We start from the raw sequence: 18,712 nt of genomic DNA, 5'->3' as shown, positions 1-18,712 counted from the left end.
GATATGTATGTGTTCAATTGAATAGATATGTATGTGTTTAACTGATATATATGTATTTCTAAAAAACAACAAAATTGCTACTAGTTCACAAAGAAAAATCAAACACAAAATCATGGCCACAATCAACATATCAGCAAAAATCAACATCAAAATCAACAACAAAACCAGCAAAAACAAAGAACGGTCAATGAGAAACATCAACATACCATCAAATTTTAGAATAGGACAGAAAAATCAACATGAACAGGACAACAAACATCAACGAGGAACAAAAATTGGAACCCATATACATGTTCAACTGATAAAATCAGAAATTGGAACCTATTATGTCAACTGTTATGCATAAATCAGAGAAATCTGAAAAATCTGAAATAAAAAAGGAACAGAATTAAAAAAACGAACAGAAAAATCAGGAATCAAAAAGGAACAGAAATTAAATCGGAACCCATATCTGATGAGAAGAGGTAGTCGATGGAGGAAGGCGATAGCGACGAAGATAGATGACGGAAGCGACGACGATGAGGCTAGATGATGGCGACGATGTCATTGTCGTCGCTGAGACGATGACGATTTGGCTGGAATGTCTATTGTTCAAGGCTGGAGGAGATTGACGCAAAGGTAAAAATGTGAAGGTTCTTAGTCAGCTAATTTTTTTCACTGACTTGGTAAGAAGCAAAATGACGAGGTTAGACCTTTAAATATGCAAATCAAACAAACTTTGCTGGCCGAATCAGAGAAAAAACTCTGACTTGACTCAGTCAGATTGAAATCAAACAAGACCTTAGGAAGGTTGATACCTTGGGTGTGCTTATTTAAGCTTCTAAGACATTGACTCGTTTAAATCATCAAGTTATGAATTAGTTGTTGGATTAAGGGGGTGTTTAGATTAGATTTTTAGCGTATTGCTTATAGCTTATTTGTGGTGGGAATAAGCAATAAGCAATAAGCATGGGGAGGAATGCTTATTAAAATTAGCTTATTTAGCCTAATAAGCTGGATTTTATCCAAACACTCAAATTAGCTTATTGTGGGAATAAGCAATAAGCACCTCTTTTTTTTTCCTATCCAAACACCCCATAAGTTGTCTAAACCAATAACTAAATTGGTATATTCTTGGGTTAGAAGCAAAGTCCTTTTTAGGTTGTCTTCATAACCAATAACTGAATAGAATGGTTTTTGGAGAGGCTGACTTATTTGTTAATTAATTATATGATTAATAATGGATAGCTCAGTTGGTAGTGAAGAGGACTGAAAATCCTCCTGTCGCCAATTCAAATTTGGTTCCTGGCATATGATTAATTTGTATGAGTTTCTATTATACCAATTAATTCATATGAGCAATTAATTGATATGAATACATATTCATTAAGAGTCTAGATAATAAAACATATTCTTCATCTCGTACCCCATCTATTTGATTTTTGTAGAGGGGGTAAAGAGTTTTGTAACAAATGATTTATTAATATATTAATTAGAAATAGTAATAATTATGTAACCACGTAAATTTCCAAAACAATTTTTCATTTTCAAAACATACTTTTATTCATAATATAATATCAAAACATAATGTATCCAATGTTATCATAACAAAACATATCCCAAAATCTCAAGACATAAACTCCATGAGTGTGTACGGATCATGTCGGCGCCTTCCCGCGATCCTCGCTAGTACCTAAAACACATAACACAACAACTATAAGCATAAATGCTTAGTGAGTTCCCCAAAATACCACCTACAACACATACGCCACTCAAGGACATAACTCTGTGGGACCTTCCGGTCCAAGTGTTTCAGGGGACTTCCGTCCCGAAATTCTGGCAAACCTTCCGGTCCTACCCGTATCGACTTTCCGGTCCGTAATCTCCTGACCTTTCGGTCCATATCATCTTGACCTTCTGGTCCTTATCATTCATAACATACATAACACATACATATCATATAACAGCATACAACACATACATCTCATAGCATATAAGACCTTTCGGTCACACATAGGTACCACACTGGGTACAGTATAGTGAGAAGACTCACCTCGTACGAGGTCGGATAAACTCTCGTGCTCAACGTCCCAACCTAGCCTCCTCCTCAACACTGCAGATCCAAGCTTGGAAACCACAGATTAGCAACCATCTTGACCTCCTTTAGCTGGAAACACCTTCTTCTTTGCAAAACAACACCAAAAATGATTAAAATGGCTTGCTCTCACACACAACTTGCCCAAGCTCTCTAGGGTTTCTCTCTCTGGACTGGTAGCCGCAAATGAGGGCTATAAGGTCCTTTAAATAGGGCTCAGGCTCGCGGATTTAGGGTTTCTGACCTCAGTGCGGACTCGTCGAGTCACCCTACCGACTCGTCGAGTCCATGTGACGACCCAAATTTCAAGTCCAAAAATTTCATTTAATTAACTAACTCATAAAAATATTCTTAAGAAATTACTGTGAAATCACAACATCTCATAAAACAATGTATCATATCTCAAAACCCAAGTCATAAAAATAGTAACATCTCAAAGTACAATCCCAAAATATCCATAGTGAGGAAAATAATGAATGTGTGTATGATGTGCTGCTACCGTGCCAGCTCCTTCCCCTTCACTGAAGAGGTACCTGAAACCAAAACTATAAACTGTAAGCACGAAGCTTAGTGAGTTCCCCTATCGTACTGCATACCATACAATCACATAACATACACATACTGTCAGGCATATCAGGGTGCCCGACCTACCCCTTCGGTTCTCTCGACCGGATGCTGCCTAGCGTACCTGGGTGTTGGCCTCCCCTTCAGTCTTCTCGACCAGATACTGCCCAACATATCTGGGTGTTGGCCTCCCTAGCGGTCCTCTCGACCGGATACTGCCTAGCATACCTGGGTGTTGGCCCCCCATTCGGTCCTCTCGACCGGATGTTAGGGACTATTTCACCCCTCTACTACTACCACATAGCATGTAACACACAACCATATTCTATCTAGTATGACTGGATATGACCACCCCCTTTTTGGCCCAATCGACCGGTAACCTTGGGGATTACCTCCCCTACTGCTACTAGCATCTAATATCATATCATACTAGCTCATAACATATCAGGTAGTAGCAAACTTAGATGAATATCACAAAGACAATCATCTAATATACAACTCCTGCCGGTGGGCCGACATTGGTGCCTTAGACCTACCTCTACTGGAAGGTAACTCACCTCGTACGAGTAGGTGTTGATAATCTGTGCGGGAAACCTCTGTATGCTGTTGCTCCGAAAATCCTTCGGCTATAATCCCCACAAAACACTCAGTCATAATCTAATATCTACTCTTAGGGTAAAATGACTATTTTGCCCCTAACCAAGTCCAAGTCAAAGTCAACTTCCAATTGACCCGACTCGCCGAGTTGGGCCGTCAACTCGTCGAGTCCCTAACCCTTTACCCGTCCTTATCCACGACTCTACTCGTCGAGTTTGGCAATGACTCGACAAGTTCCTCTTCTATATGAACATCGAATGAACCTTCATCCAACTCGCCGAGTTGTATGAAAAACTCGTCAAGTTTGCCTTCATCTGATGAACAAGTCCTGTCCTTGAATCGCCGAGTTGTATGAACAACTCGTTGAGTTCGTCTTCATGTGTTGGGAGATTGCCTTGGACTCACCGAGTCTGTTCTAGCACTCGTCGAGTCCCATGAACTCCAGGTCTAAGGCTAAGTCCAATACGTTGGGTCACTCCTTCGGACCTTCTACAACCCTTCTAACACCCAACTGAGTTCTTTTGACCCTCAACAGATATGGAACTTTATGCCTTGGACTCGTCGAGTCCCAAGAACGGACTCGCCGAGTTGATAGCGTCCACATCCTATTTCCTCGATTTCTGATGTACAACCTTTAACCAAATGATATATCCAAGCCCCTAAGCTCGATCTAGCACGTAAAGTTACGAACTTTACGTGCATGCATGGGAGTTTTAAGCCTAAAAGGCTCTAAAATGGCTCTTATGTTGCATGGGACCTTCCTTGAGTGCAAAAGTAACCTAAATCTGCCTTGTGACTCCTCCCAAGACTTAGATCCGAGGTCTTGACCCCCAACCATGTTTGCAATCATGGTTGGCTACCTCATATGGCTTAAAAAGCCCTAAATCTTCCCCAAAAAGGGATCTAACAAATGAACAAGCAAGGTATAGACTTTATACCTTTCAAAGACTGCAAATGATGTACCAAACTCGAATCCTTCAGCCTCCTCTTGATCCTTCTATGCTCTTCCTTCTTCCTTGTGGTAAAAACCCACAAAAATCACTCAAAAGCCTTATATCTTGCACCAAAACACTTAGGGTTTGCTATGGAGGGTTTCTGGGAGCAATAGGGACGAGTGGTGGCTGAAAGAGATGATTAAATAAGGTGCAAACCCTCATATTAGGGTTTTTGTCCAGTCAGAGCCTACTCGTCGAGTCCGGGACCCGACTCGACAAGTCCAATACTTAAATCCCGTGTCCAAACCCGCTCCTACTCGACGAGTTGGTCCTTCAACTCGCCGATTCCCAAGCCAAAAATGCAAAACACTTAAATAAAAATACATACTAGGAACCAGGTGCTACAGTCCATTCATTAATCCAGTCAGCAATTCGCGATCCTACTCGACGAGTCCAGGCGTCAACTCGTCGAGTCCTTCTCTCTAACTCAAAATAAATGAATAACATAGAATACTTAGGAATCCGGATGTTACAAATTAATTTGGAATTAATTGGAATTAATTTTTGGATTGATTGAATTAATTAAAAGTGTAGGGACTAAGGTTGTCATTGTTCAAATGTTGAAAAAAGGAAGGCTTCCAGAACCTCCCCGATAGATACAGTTTTGGAGGAACCCAATTAGGGTTTCTAGAAGCCTCCTGATGATAAGGATACTAGATAATTATCTTAAATTTGAAATATTATTATTTAAATCAAGATTAGGGTTTCTGGGGTTATCATACAGCTAATAAATAGGGCCCCTTGGGAGCCTGATTTCGTCCACTCCTCTATACCTTCATAGAGCTGAAATTTTACTTTTGCTTCCCCTCTCCTCAAGTCTTCTAGTTATTAAGGTTTTGGGTACAAGCCATTAGAGGCATCCAAGCTTTTGGTGCTTGCTTTCCAAGGAACTCAAAGGAAGATTTTGTTGATTGATTGCTATATTAATCAAAATGTATGTAACCCTAATCTTTGTGTGAATTTCGATTTTATAGCCTCTCTCTAGGGTTTTCTTGATATTCATTATTTGTTGGTATCAATAGAGAAAACATAGATCATTTCTAGGTTGCATGTGAACTTAAGGGTTTAAGTGTATTTTCCACCACTTTTATAACCTAGAAAACTCATCATTAGATAAGATGTGTTAAAGTAGTTTAATAAGTCTCACGGTCTTAGAACATATGTGAGGTTAATTAAGATTTTGTTTGATGATTCAAAGTCATTTGGATCATAGTATAATGTTGAAAATTGACGAAAGTTTTGTATGAGTTAGCCATGCATATTACATGTTTGTGTAGTTCTCAAGGCTATTGTTACACGGGTTGTATAATGGTGTGCCACTTCCAAAACAAGTTTTTGTTTTGTTTTTTTAAGCATTTGAGCTCTGTTTACCTCCATAACTTTCATATAGAGTTGAAACAGTGGTCTTAATCATTAAATGAGTTTAAGAAAGTTGAAGACCTTCATATGGATATTTTGATCATTTTGTAATCATGTGAAAAATTTCAATAAGTGATGATTAAAGAAACTCCATAGTCTTGGAATAAAAGAGAAGGTTTGTCAATCAATTGAGTTGAATAAATACCAAAAATATATGTCCATGTCATTACTTTTTGATATTTTTGACTTAATCTATATTATGGTGTTCTTGCTTGTTATGTGGCTACCATATGTATGTTGTTGCATCCACAAAACATATTTTAAATGTATTTTCATTTGGGGAAATATCATATTGATTGAAATTTTGTTAAGCATCCTATAAATGTATATCACTTGGGATAGTTTGACTTAAGTCCTTCCCAAAAATTTAGGATTAAATCTTATTTTCGGTATTGGTTACTGCATAAGTCGATACTAATTAATGGATAGACTTTGTAAACACATTCTATGGTTTCATGTGGGTGGCATATGTCTCCAAAATGTTGATATTTATTACTAGGCCTCTAAACTGGTTTTGGGTACGATGTCACTGTCTTGTTTATGTCATTGAACCACCAATGCAAGGGACTTGTTTCGAGTGTAAGAGGATTCAGAGTTGGGAATTTAGAAACATGTGCATTACATACTTGCTTGATTTTGAATTGGTTATTTCTAATGTTTTTTATCCCCACATGTCTTACAAATATATAATTATTTTATAAATATTTTGAGGGTTAGAATTTGGCATTTGGATTATTTCCGTTATCAGATCCAAGACAAAAAGCCTAGGTTACTTAGACTAGAAGAATGAAGCGTAGCTAAAGGAGTTAGCTTGGATATTTTAGTTGACTAATAATGTAGTGGTTCACCTTTGCCTTTATGTTATGATCTAACTATACATCTTTAACTTTTCAACGATAATTGTGATACTATAAGTTTTAGGGTCTAAATTCTCCTAATAATTCTGAAATTAGTAAATGTTTTCGAAAAGATAACTTAATTATTTTTAGCCCATACGGTGGCTATACCATTGTTCAACTTCAAATTAGGAGTAGAACCTTCCATTAGCAAACGAAAGGTTTTGACTTTTGCGTATGTTTATTTGAAATTGAATAATAATGCAATGCGAAAAAAAAATGACTATGTTAACACGTTATTAATGGGAAAATGACTCTCAAAGGAATTTAATAAGATTATTATGTATCAAAACAATTTTAAGATTGAAAATATTTTAAGAGATCAGACATGAAAACTGAAATTAGATTTCAAACATAAAATAAAGTTTGAAAGCTATTTATCTGTTTGCTTCTGAAAATAATACAAGATGTCAAGTCAGCCTATATTGTTGTTTTTCATTGCTACCATCTCAAAACATCTTATAAATAGATTTTAATAAGTATTTTTCTAACAAGATCTATACACAACTTTCTTTTTATTTCAAAAAACAATTCAAATGTTTATTTTGGATTTCAATGTTGAAAACCATCAAGAATGCCATAAACAATACTCTAAAAACCATTTGATAGTCTTATGTTTTTCTTTTTATCTTTCTTTTTTGGTTTGTCCAAAAATAATAGTCTATTTTTAAAAATAAATAACATTTTTACCAAAATACTCCCTCATTATTACTTACCAACTAAACATTTAATGAAACATTAAATGTAAAGTAAAAACAAAACTATCATTTTATTGTATAAAGTTAAATGAAACTAATGTTCCTGTGTGTGTTTTTTTTTTGTCTGTGGACAATAATTTTGAAACAGATATAGTATATATAAAAAAAAAAGAATCTTGAGCTAAAATGAAAAGGTTTGTACAAACAAGAAAATATTTGTCAAATATATGGGTTATTTTGGAAAAAAAATTAATGTTTTTTCGGTTTTTTTTCCTAGACTGAAAGATTGTCGGTAAAAACCCAAAAAAAATTGTGTAAAGATTTTTTTGTATTAAAAAAAATTAAGTTTAAACTGGAAATATAAAAAAAATAGAAGATCTTTTATACAATTAACCTTTTTATCCACTACAATATTAAACTTGCATTCATCAATTTAAACTATACGACCCACAAAACCAGTTGTATGATGATGACATAACACACAATTGAGAGATTGTAGCTCTATCCTCCACCATATCTTTGTCCATGTGTACACTAATTATGAGTTGGACGTTTTGCTTTTTAATTAAATTTTTTGATTTATTTCTAAATTTATATACGTTCTTAGAAAATATTAAAAAGAAAAACATAAGACTATCATCATAACCCAGAGTCATTCTATATCTAAGGGCCACCATTTGGCTTGACTAATTGTTGTAGTTTCCACCCACCATGTCCCGCCAAAAGAAATGCCTACAATTTACAACTTTGTAATCACTCACAATAAACAAATAGTATATAACAAAATAACTAAAAACAAAGACAGTAAAAGGGCAAATTATATAATATAAAAGCCACCATATTTTGACTATTTTATGGTTTAACCACTATATTTCAGTTTCGTCAATGACAATTTTGACAATTTTTTCTCTGTCTACCACTTTGAGCTGCTATAACAGATTAAAGTGAAAATTGTTAAAACTTGTGGTTTTAATGAAATATTTAGTATCAAAATTTTCAGTAAAGCCACTGAACTTTGACAAAAACAAAACTGAAATATAGTGGTTAAACCACAAAAATGACCAGAATACAGTGGCTTTTATGTAATTTTCCCATAGTAAAAGATGAAAAGTGTAAGCACCTCTTCCCATGATTTTCCAGCAGCTTGAAGCAACGCAGCATTACAAGTCTTGAGTTGTATGGAGGCACCAGATAAAGTGGAGGCTGCCTCCTCCCACCCTCTATTATGTCCCATACACCTGAAAATTGAAATTCCAACATCACATCTTAATCAATTAATTCACTATATAATTATAAATCAATTAAAGATTCCTAATACTTAAATGCAAACAAACACATTGAAGGCCAAATAAGCTGTTGCAGTCACCAGAACTCACATAACTGTAAGTATCTCATCTCTGGCATATTTACAGATTGCTTGTTGAAGATGATCAGTTGTCTGCCCATCCATTGCTGCAATAGAATAAAAGCTTGAGATGAAATGTATCTCAGCTTCCAAGAATGACCCTACATGCTCCTGCATGATTTTAAGAGTTTGCCTTGTTCTTGTTGCATCACTGCATCAACAACAGCAACACTTTCAATATCAAAATAGTATGTGAACATGTAAAGAAGATAATTATTACCTTGATAAAATAAGCTCAGGAATCCAACCCAATTGTTGGAGCTTGTAAGCGACTTGTATAGCATCAGCTTCTCCAGCTTTCTTCAGAGGTCGATCATGGTCTATGAAGGGTAAGAAAAGAAACAAAACTAAGAGAATGCAGATGATAGTGGCTAGGAAGGCTAATGCTAGCTAGAGGTTATGCATTTGAATAGTTGTACTTTACATCTGCAGATGCATTTGAATTTCATACAACATTGTAACACTCGGCTTTTCGAATTACCTAATAGTAAGATTCTTCATTCACCATGAGTCCGATTAATATTGAAGTTCAACGCTGATAACTAATCAATTATGATTGTGTCATCAAGTAAAACATTTTGCAGAGAGCTTTTTGCAAAATTTCCTCTGATTATATGGAGTAATGACATAAGGTTGGGAAATTTGAAACCACGAATTGAAACTTGTGCGCGTTTATCGTTGCAAAAACTTCGTAGTTGCATCAGAATAACTAGGGCAAAATTGTTATTTGTATCAGTACCTTTAAGTGAGCGATCCTCCCATGAGCTTTTTGCATGACGAAGCAGAATCAAGCGTCGAGATGGAACACTGGAATCCTCCTTGGAAGTCTCGGCCAGCGTAGTCTCGATGACCAGTGGTTGAGATTGAGGACGATGAAATCCAGGCTTATGCTTATGCCTGATGTTCTTAAATAATGAAGATGAAGACGACGACGACGATGACGATGGTGATTCTGTCGCTGCTAAGGAGACCACCGGCGATTGGAACGGCCGTAACATACAGCTGCTACACACCACCATTACCATTGAGCTTTATCGCTTTGTTTTTTTTTTCCTTCGTTGCTGGCTACTTATGTTCTGCTATAACCAACAGAACAAATTTTTTTTAATAAATAAATTGGGTTTTCATAACCGTTAACATCAAAAAAAATTATCTTTTAATAAATTCAGGTGGACATAATATTTTATTTTGAGAAAACTGCAAAAATGCAATTTCTTGTAAAAATGGATAGTTCAAAAAAAAAAAATAGTTTGTTTAAGGAGCTCAAAAGTGCAATTAATATCTTAGTGTCTTTCTTTTTTCCCATTAAATCATTATAAATAAAATGGTTGAACGGATAATAATATATGCTTGCCTAAAACGTTGTATATACAAAGGAGAAAACCCATAAAATCAGAAATTTGAACAAGGAGAAAACCCATTAAATGACATGGTAAAGATTTGGGTCCATATGGATTAAGCCAACATTTTGGGCTTAATGAATTGAGACCGATTTATGCATTAAGTAAAAAGAAACAGACATATGTGTCCACATTAAGAGCTGAACCCATTAAGTCAAAATAAAAGAACACATCAGGTTAGTAAAAAGTCGATCTCTTCCATAAAAATAATGCAATAACCCCCCATAAAGTAATAGTTAACTACAAGAAGCAATTAGATGGAAGATGTAACTAAACCCTTAACCGAATACAGGTTCACTCAAAGTTCTCTGAAAAAAAAAACGGCAGTAATTCTTTCATATTATGCCAACCAGCAGTCTTTCACATGTATCTGGCTTCCAAGTTGACACAAAATCGGTAATTATATAGTAAGTAACTCAATTAGATTCCTCCCTCCCTACTGTATGTGCATGCAATATGCAATATTATGCTTCACAGAAAGACTGGAGCCATGACCAGTGTTATCGTTGCAAGCATCTTTATAAGCACATGAAGCGAAGGCCCAGCTGTGTCTTTGAACGGGTCACCTACCCTGTAAAAGTATATCAAGTAATATCACAAATACGTAAGTGGCAAAAACAGAAAATTGGATGTTTAAAATTAAGGGGATTTATTGTCACTCACGTATCACCAGTAACTGCTGCTTTATGGCTTTCACTTCCTTTTCCTCCAAGTGCACCGGTTTCTATATATTTTTTAGCATTATCCCATGCACCACCAGCAGTGTTGAAGAACAGAGCCATTAGAATACCAGAAACTGTTGCAAACATTAACATGGATGCCACTACTTTTGCCCCTAGTAACGGGTGCCCAGTATAGTAACCCAATATCCGAAACACAATCCCTTCATAAAAAATTAAAAATAAAAAAGTTAAGAGGAGATATATATATATATATATATATATATATATATATATTTGTATAATAGTTATATATAAAATAAAGATACAAGTTACAACACACCAATAAATATAGGTGATATAACCGCTAAGGCTCCAGGTTTTATCATCTCTCTCAGAGATGCAGCAGCCACAATTGCAACACATCTCCCGTAATCCGGTTTATCCTTGTACTCCTATCAAATTATATCACCCCAAAACATAACATAACATCATCATCATCATCATCATCATCATAGGAGGTTAAAAAGGAATGGTAATGGGACCTACCATGATGCCTGGCCTCTCAATGAACTGTCTTCTTACTTCATTGACAACCTCCTGGGCAGTCCTACCGACTGCAGCACAGGCCCATGCACTGAAAAGGAAGATAAGCATGGACCCCAATAACCCACCCACAAATACTTCTGGAATAGCAATGTCAACCTGTAACAAACCAACCTCATATTATAATTACATATATTAAGATAGGATTTTGAAGTTAAAGCAAGCAAGCATGAAAAGACTACCTGTGCAAATGGGACCCGAGCAAATGATGCCACCTCATCCATATACGCACTGAACAAAAGAAAAGATGCAAGTGCAGCGGATCCAATGGCAAACCCTTTTGTGGTTGCTTTTGTGGTGTTCCCAGCTGCATCCAAAATATCAGTGATCTCTCGAACACTTTCAGGCTGCAAATCACAAATAAATACCCAAACCTTATACTAAATGCAAACAATACCAACATATTTGTTCTAGTATTGGCTGCAAACACGATGCTATATACTAATTACTGAAAAAATAAAAAGTATTTTGACATTTTTACCTGCTGACTCATCTCAACAATCCCACCAGCATTATCAGCAATAGGTCCAAACATATCCATAGTCAAAACATAAGCTGCAGTACTAAGCATCCCCATTGTGGCAACAGCTGTCCCAAACAATCCACCAGTTGGATTCCCAGCCTCATCAACCAACCCTGAAGTATTCCCCAACCAAAAAGCAGAAACAATAGCCACACTAATCACAAGAACAGGAAGAGCAGTAGATTCCAAACCCAAACTAATCCCAGCAATAATATTAGTCCCATGACCTGTTGAACTTGAAAGAGCTAATCTCCTTACAGGCTCATGTTTATAGTCTGTGTAATACTGAGTGATCCAGACAAAAAGGTAAGCAGTTGTGATTCCAACTAATCCACATAGAGCAAAATTAAACCAAGCAGAAGGAGCTTGTTCTGTGTACAGCATCCAACGTGTTGTGAAACCGAAAGTGATAACTGCTAAAACTATTGTGATGGAATATCCTTTTTGGAGTATTGTCATGGGATCCTCCATACCTCCCATTGCTCCAGGATCACGTGTGGCACGGATTGAAAAGATCCCCACTGATGAGATTATGAGATCGAATGAATGGATAACCAAAGGGAATAAGATGAATCCGGATGGATCTGCATGCGTGTAGTAATGGAAATCAAATTTAGTATGCATATTAAATGATAGACAACATTACATTTTTGCTCCCTGAGTATAGCTGATTGGTTTTTTGCAATTTTGGTACTTATTTTCAGGTTTTTGTTCCTTGTTCCGAGTAAGATGACTATTTTTTGGACCATAACTGTGAAAACCAGCTATACTCAGACCAAAAATAGTCATTTTACTCTAAACAGGGGCAAAAAAAACGTTACAAGAACCTCAAATAAGGACCATTACTGAAAAAATCAGGTATACTAAGGGACCAAATATGTAAATTTATTTGAGGTTCTTGTAACGTTTTTTTGCCTCTGTTCAGAGTAAAATGATTAATCTTTCGGGACCAAAATTGCAAGAATCGGCTGTACTCTGACCAAAAGTAGTCTTTACTTAGAACAGAAACGGAAATGTCACAAGAATCTCAAATAAGAACCGAAATTGCATGATTTGGGACCAAAATTGATAAAATCAGCTATATTCAGGGACCAAAAATGTAATTTACAGTTTTGGTCCCTGTGTATAGCTGGTTTTTTATATTTTGGTCCTTGTTTGACGTTCTTGTATCATTTTTGTTTCCGGTTCCAAGTAAAAATGACTATTTTTGGTCCCTGTATATAACTGATTTTTGCAATTTTGATCCTAATAATATCATCATCTTACTTGGAACAGGGACAAAAATGTTAGAAAAAACTCAAATAAGGACCAAATCACCAAAATTACAAGAGAACTTTTTGAAACGAAAAAAAAAAAAAAAAAAGTAACAGCTATACTCGAGGGACCAAAAATGTAATTTACTAAAACTAATAGAACGAAATGATTACCTTCAATTTTGCATTTTTGAGCCATGGTTCCTCCAAGTATCATAGCACTGATTATTTCAGCAGCTATACTCTCGAATAAATCAGCTCCTCTTGCTGCACAATCACCGACATTATCTCCAACCTTGTATCACAAAATTAAAATTTAGTTTAATATACTAGGTCAACAAAGTCAACATAATGAAATGAAGAACAAAAACAAAATATACCAGGTCAGCAATGACAGCTGGATTCCGAGGATCATCTTCAGGTATTCCCTGTTCTACTTTTCCAACAAGGTCAGCACCAACATCAGCAGCTTTTGTAAATATTCCACCACCCAATTGAGCAAAAAGGGCTACAAATGAAGCTCCAAAACCATATCCCACAAGAAGAAGAGGCACTGAAGATACATAATAATATGACATAACATGAAAACGGATTTTTTTTCTTTTTTAGAAATGGTAGTATATTATACTAAATGGACACTCACAGTCAGTAACCTTCATTGACCCTGGTGTGTCCACACCCAACCAAACATAGAATGTTGCATACAGGATTGCAACACCAATCACAGCCATACCAACCACCACCAAGGCAGAGAAACCACCAGCACGAACCGCTATCTAAACAAAAAAAAAAATCTGCCAGCTCAGCAAGATGCTTAGAAAACAATTATGTAATGTAAGTAAGAATAAAGAAAGAAAGAAACCTGTAAAGCCTCTCTTGCAGACCTTCTTGCAGCACTTGAAACACGAACATTAGCACGTACAGAAACCCACATGCCAACATAACCAGCCATTCCAGAGCATACAGCTCCTAAAAGAAAAGAAAAGACAGTGATGGACGCAGAAGTTAACCTGCACAAGCATCACACAGGAACATATTTCCAATTTTGTCAAAAACTTCAAACATGAAAAGATACTCATCAAAGAAATATACAAGTTATACACATCCATTATTCCATCTCCATTCTCACCTCCCTATGCCTGAAGCTTCTTGTTGAGGGGTTGTAGTGCGAAACATATATATACCAAATATCACCACTGCTAAAAATAATGCCATTTTAGAAATTGTCCCGTATTGGGTCTTAAAAAAACCCTCTGCTCCATCACGTATTGCATCTGATATCTGAGCCATCTCAGGGGGGCCTTCATCTTTTGCAAGTACCCACTTAGTGAGATATATTGATAAGATGAAACTCACAATGCATATTGAGAACACAAACACAATGATTGGTGAGGTGCTAGCTCCAATGTAAAAAATTCCTCCAAATACCACAAACATAAGCACAAAAAGTAGACGGACATTCATTGTCATGAGAATTCGAAATACCTGCATAAAGGAAATCGAATGAAGCAACATAAAACAAAAACAAAAAAAACCAAAGGAGGAAGCTGAAAAACACTTTTGCATGATCTAAAAGATGATAAAAAAAAATGTAAAGAAGTTTATGAAAACACTAACAGATGACAAAAGATAACTATTACCAGTGGTGTGTTAGGTTTACTGCGCATGTTTGGAAAAGTCCTAGGTCTCTCTTGGTAAGGAGCCAAATTACCAGTCTCCATGGCATCATCCATTGCAACAGCACAGAAGGAAATTAATGTCTGAGGTCTAGGGAAAGGTTTAGACTTGTTTGCTGTCTCTGTTTAAATGTTCCAAGTTGACAGTAGAGATCAAAACTTAAAAGCAGAAAATGGTTTCTCCTCACAGGGACGTATATATCATATCATACACTCATTCAAGGCCTTCAAAATGATCAACTACACCTGTTAAGCATGTCAAAATAGACAAGACATCATGTTGCAAGTATCAAGAAATAGAAAGAAAAAAAAAAGCCATGACTGCAGTGTTAGGGAATGAACCAAGGTTGGTTATACAATATAGAGAGGTTTATGTGACTAACTGTAATGTCCGAATAGGCAAATTGCAAGCTCAAATCACTAACACTTCATGAGTATCAATCGTAATCATGATCAGGTAAGATCACCAATTACCAATATCACAAACAACAAATTAAGAAATTATCCAAGGAAAATGGGATCCAGATACGTTCCAAGACCAGAAATCCATATATACACTAAATTTCTTATAATCCATGGCCACAAAGATAAAAAAAAATTTGGACATTGGTGAATTTCAAAACCGAACACATGAGGATAGCAAACATAAAGTCATAAAGATGGTGAATTGAATAAAAACACCTCATCCAATCACAAACAATTAAGATTCATATCAAGAAAAATGCAACTGAGAAAAATAAAAAGGCAGGCGATGTGCAAACAAACGCTTAATGTCCAATTACCTTCTTTTGCTGGGGTTATGGCAAGAGCCGTTAAGACAAGACTTCTGTGAAAATTCAATTGCTCCCTTTCTCCCTCTCTCCCTCTTCTAGCAGCAGACCTTGCGTGTGAATGAAGACTGGAAACGTTAACACACGAGTAGAGTAGAGTCAAGTCGCTCAATTTTGTTTTATGAGCGTATTGGACATGAATGAAGACTTGGTCGTAACGTATACAAAAGGAAACCAGCAAGAAAACATCAACATATGAAACTTACAAACCACCTGTTCGATCATTACAACAATGCTACTCTACTATTTGCTACATCTGATCATCAATTAAAGTACTTCACAACAGAAAACAAAAACCGACAACATTTTGGGGTTTTTCGGAGCATAAAAGATCGACAAATCATATAGAAAGCAAAATCCAGATAGAAATCGATACATAAATTCATTAATAGAGAGAGACCTTACCTGACGATCGAGATCAGTGTGAGAGAGAGATCAACTCTGTCTCTTTCTTTTGAGTCGCTACACTATTTGATGAAATAGGGCAAATATAATTGGTTTCATACCTTATACATTATTAGAATGGGAATTCTTTTCTCAAGATGGTTGACTAATTAGCACTGCTTAAAAATAAGGTAAACTACGTCTCAAAATCTGTAACCATCTTGTAACATCAGTTGTTTTTTTTTATGGTTATCTCATTTTTTTTTTATTTAGCATTTAACAGGAGATGGTAACACTCCTAATATTTTATTTTTTTTTATTTTTTTAATTTAATTAAATTACTTTATTTTAATACACAAACATTTTTTATACACAAATATTAATCAAATTTTATATTTTTAAACCACCAACAATTAATATAATATAAGTCAGTTACATAAAAATAAATATAATATTTAAGTGCAGGGTCTTTTTGGTAATTTCAAAAACTTGATTTGTGAGAGGATTAAGATGGGGTGTGATGTATAAGTATGAGATTTTTAAAGGTTCATTTCTGTCAAATTCAGATTTTTTGTCTTCTTCCTCCCGGCAACTAATTGCAGGGGTTTTCCATTTTCGAGCTTAGCAATTGTGATTTATTCTGAAAGCAAATGAATAACTCAAAGTTTGTGGAGAGGAGATTGAAGGAGGCAACGGTAAAGATGAATCACAAAAAAAAGGAAGAGTCAATCAGATTTAAGCTCTTCATTTTCTCTCATGTTGCTAGCTTTTTAACGAGTTCTTCCTAGCGCGTCCTTTAACGAGCTGGTGGGGATGTTGTAGCATCTCATAGCGAACCTTTTGGCGAGAGGGGTGGCGAGGTCACTCCTTCAAGTCTAATAATGTGTCAAACAATATGTTTTTAACAAGGAGTTCATGAGTTGAATATTAGACATATACTAATTCGTTGTTCTAAAAATATTATCCCTGAAATATGCATTTATACTTTTAGTTGAAACTATGTGAACGTCCGTGTGTTGCGTAGAATTCAATTAAATTGATTATGTAAATAGTTTTAGAAAAAAATTAAATTAATTTAGGATTACAATTTAGGTTTTGCATTTAATATTACAACTTATAACTTTTAACTATTTACAAAATAGTTTTTGGACTAATACTAAAACTATTAAAGTATGAATACATGTTATTTAAAATTAAACGATTACAACTAAATAGAGTTTTTTTTATTTATATTGATACTAATGAGAATTAGTTAAATAGAATTGAAATTACGTTTACTCGATTAAAGAATGATATGATCATGTAATGTGTAGACTAAATATTGTACCAAAAACATCCAAACATTATGTTTAAAAAATGAATTATGTGTGTCTAATATTTTATGTGTATCATTGAAGGGCTTTCTAGACATCTATACACAGAAATTTAGGCATCGAAAGCATTCAATAAGAACCCAAAGTGTACTGTGTGTATGTACCCTAGATCTAGGTTTTACAATTATAGCAACGTAATATCAAAAGTATGAATTTAAAGTTACGAGATGGATAAAACTACTAACCTTATGACAAAATCGGTTTTGTCTCTTGGACATTTGAAGACATTGAATACCTTTGTTGCTCTTGGAAGATCTAGCACCCAAAGTAAGAATGCATCTAATAGCTCACGCCCAAAAGATTAAATCAGACTTAATTCTGATTTAAATCTTTTCATTATCTATTACCAGACATAATTCCATAACCTTTCTGGAACCTCTCAAAATCGTCAACTCCATTGGAGGTTCCAGAAGGTTCTCATTGTTCAACAATTTAACAATTAACATTTAGTCCATGTACCTTCGTCAAATAAATCCAGATTAATTCCAAATTAATTCTGATTTATTTTCACTGATTTCTAATTAATTTATTAACTGTAATAAATTAATAAATTATTAATCTCACTCTCTCAAATTCTTTTTCTAGCTATTTTATGTAATGCCCAAATTTTTATACCAAGTACATCCCAAAAATACATTTCTCATTAATACTTTTTCAAATAATTTGGTGTATATTGGCACTCTAGAATACAAAAGGTTATCATTGAGGATCGTACGGGCCTCAATTATAGGATTCGAGCCGAATGCCACAATAATATACTTGCAAAATAAACATCACAACAACGTAAGCCTCATGGCTTAGTGAATAACATCTACAAAAATATAAATCATATTTATGACATGTATATACAAAGTAAGTCATCATCATTGATATGTAACAAATAATTTACATCAATTAGTGGTATTTTCATATCTTCTTATAAGATCTAGTATTAATCAATTTCTCAGTAACAATCAGTTTATCGTTAACAATCTATATCTCAATAATAATTCCTCTATCTCAGTATGATTTATTTCTAAAACATGATCAATCTTTCGATATCAATCTGTTTCTTTGTAATGATCTAACTCTCTGTAATGATCTACCTCGCAGCAATGATCTAGTTCTCAATAATAATTTATCTCACAACAAAAAAAAAACAATCTCTCGGTCATGATCTATTTCTCAATTATGATATTTCCCTCTCAATAAATATAAATCTTTCAGTAATAATTAATTATTTATATTATCATATATTTCACATATTGTATAACATATATATCCCAATAGCAGATGTTAGACTAGTGTTACTGTAACACCCCTGATACATATTTTAATTAAAAGTAATCTCATGTTTTGTTCTGGGACTCGACCTTGGATC

The 18,712-nt window shown here is 35.0% G+C and overlaps 2 protein-coding genes across 5 annotated transcripts; both read right to left on the bottom strand.

The window, feature by feature from the left end:
* Window positions 1-7,795: 7,795 nt before the first annotated feature.
* LOC145063010 (Phosphoglycerate mutase family protein) lies at window positions 7,796-9,729 on the bottom strand. Its single transcript, XM_079010610.1, has 5 exons — window positions 9,388-9,729; window positions 8,869-8,968; window positions 8,620-8,799; window positions 8,364-8,481; window positions 7,796-7,975 (listed from the first exon to the last, which is right to left on the bottom strand). The coding sequence occupies exons 1-5, from the start codon at window positions 9,671-9,673 to the stop codon at window positions 7,907-7,909; spliced, it is 753 nt and encodes a 250-aa protein (XP_078866736.1). The 5' UTR covers window positions 9,674-9,729; the 3' UTR covers window positions 7,796-7,906.
* Window positions 9,730-10,225: 496 nt separating this feature from the next.
* On the bottom strand, window positions 10,226-16,154 carry LOC145063009 (pyrophosphate-energized membrane proton pump 2). Of its 4 annotated transcripts, none has more exons than XM_079010606.1 (14): window positions 16,001-16,154; window positions 15,548-15,645; window positions 14,730-15,011; window positions 14,219-14,574; window positions 13,952-14,099; window positions 13,733-13,865; window positions 13,470-13,642; window positions 13,264-13,384; window positions 11,795-12,420; window positions 11,496-11,660; window positions 11,257-11,412; window positions 11,051-11,162; window positions 10,712-10,931; window positions 10,226-10,619 (listed from the first exon to the last, which is right to left on the bottom strand). In XM_079010606.1, exons 3-14 carry the CDS (start codon window positions 14,820-14,822, stop codon window positions 10,520-10,522), a joined length of 2,403 nt encoding a protein of 800 aa, XP_078866732.1. In that variant the 5' UTR covers window positions 14,823-15,011; window positions 15,548-15,645; window positions 16,001-16,154; the 3' UTR covers window positions 10,226-10,519. The 4 variants fall into 4 exon arrangements, with proteins under 4 accessions (XP_078866732.1, XP_078866733.1, XP_078866735.1 ...); XM_079010607.1 differs by having other exon boundaries at window positions 15,548-15,663; window positions 16,001-16,144; XM_079010609.1 differs by having other exon boundaries at window positions 15,996-16,108.
* Between the last annotated feature and the right edge of the window lie 2,558 nt (window positions 16,155-18,712).

The sequence above is a fragment of the Lactuca serriola genome, chromosome 7 (genome assembly GCF_051521515.1).
Source record: "Lactuca serriola cultivar US96UC23 chromosome 7, Lser_US96UC23_V15, whole genome shotgun sequence".
Taxonomy (NCBI): domain Eukaryota; kingdom Viridiplantae; phylum Streptophyta; class Magnoliopsida; order Asterales; family Asteraceae; genus Lactuca; species Lactuca serriola.
This window is presented reverse-complemented; position numbering and strand designations above follow the sequence as displayed.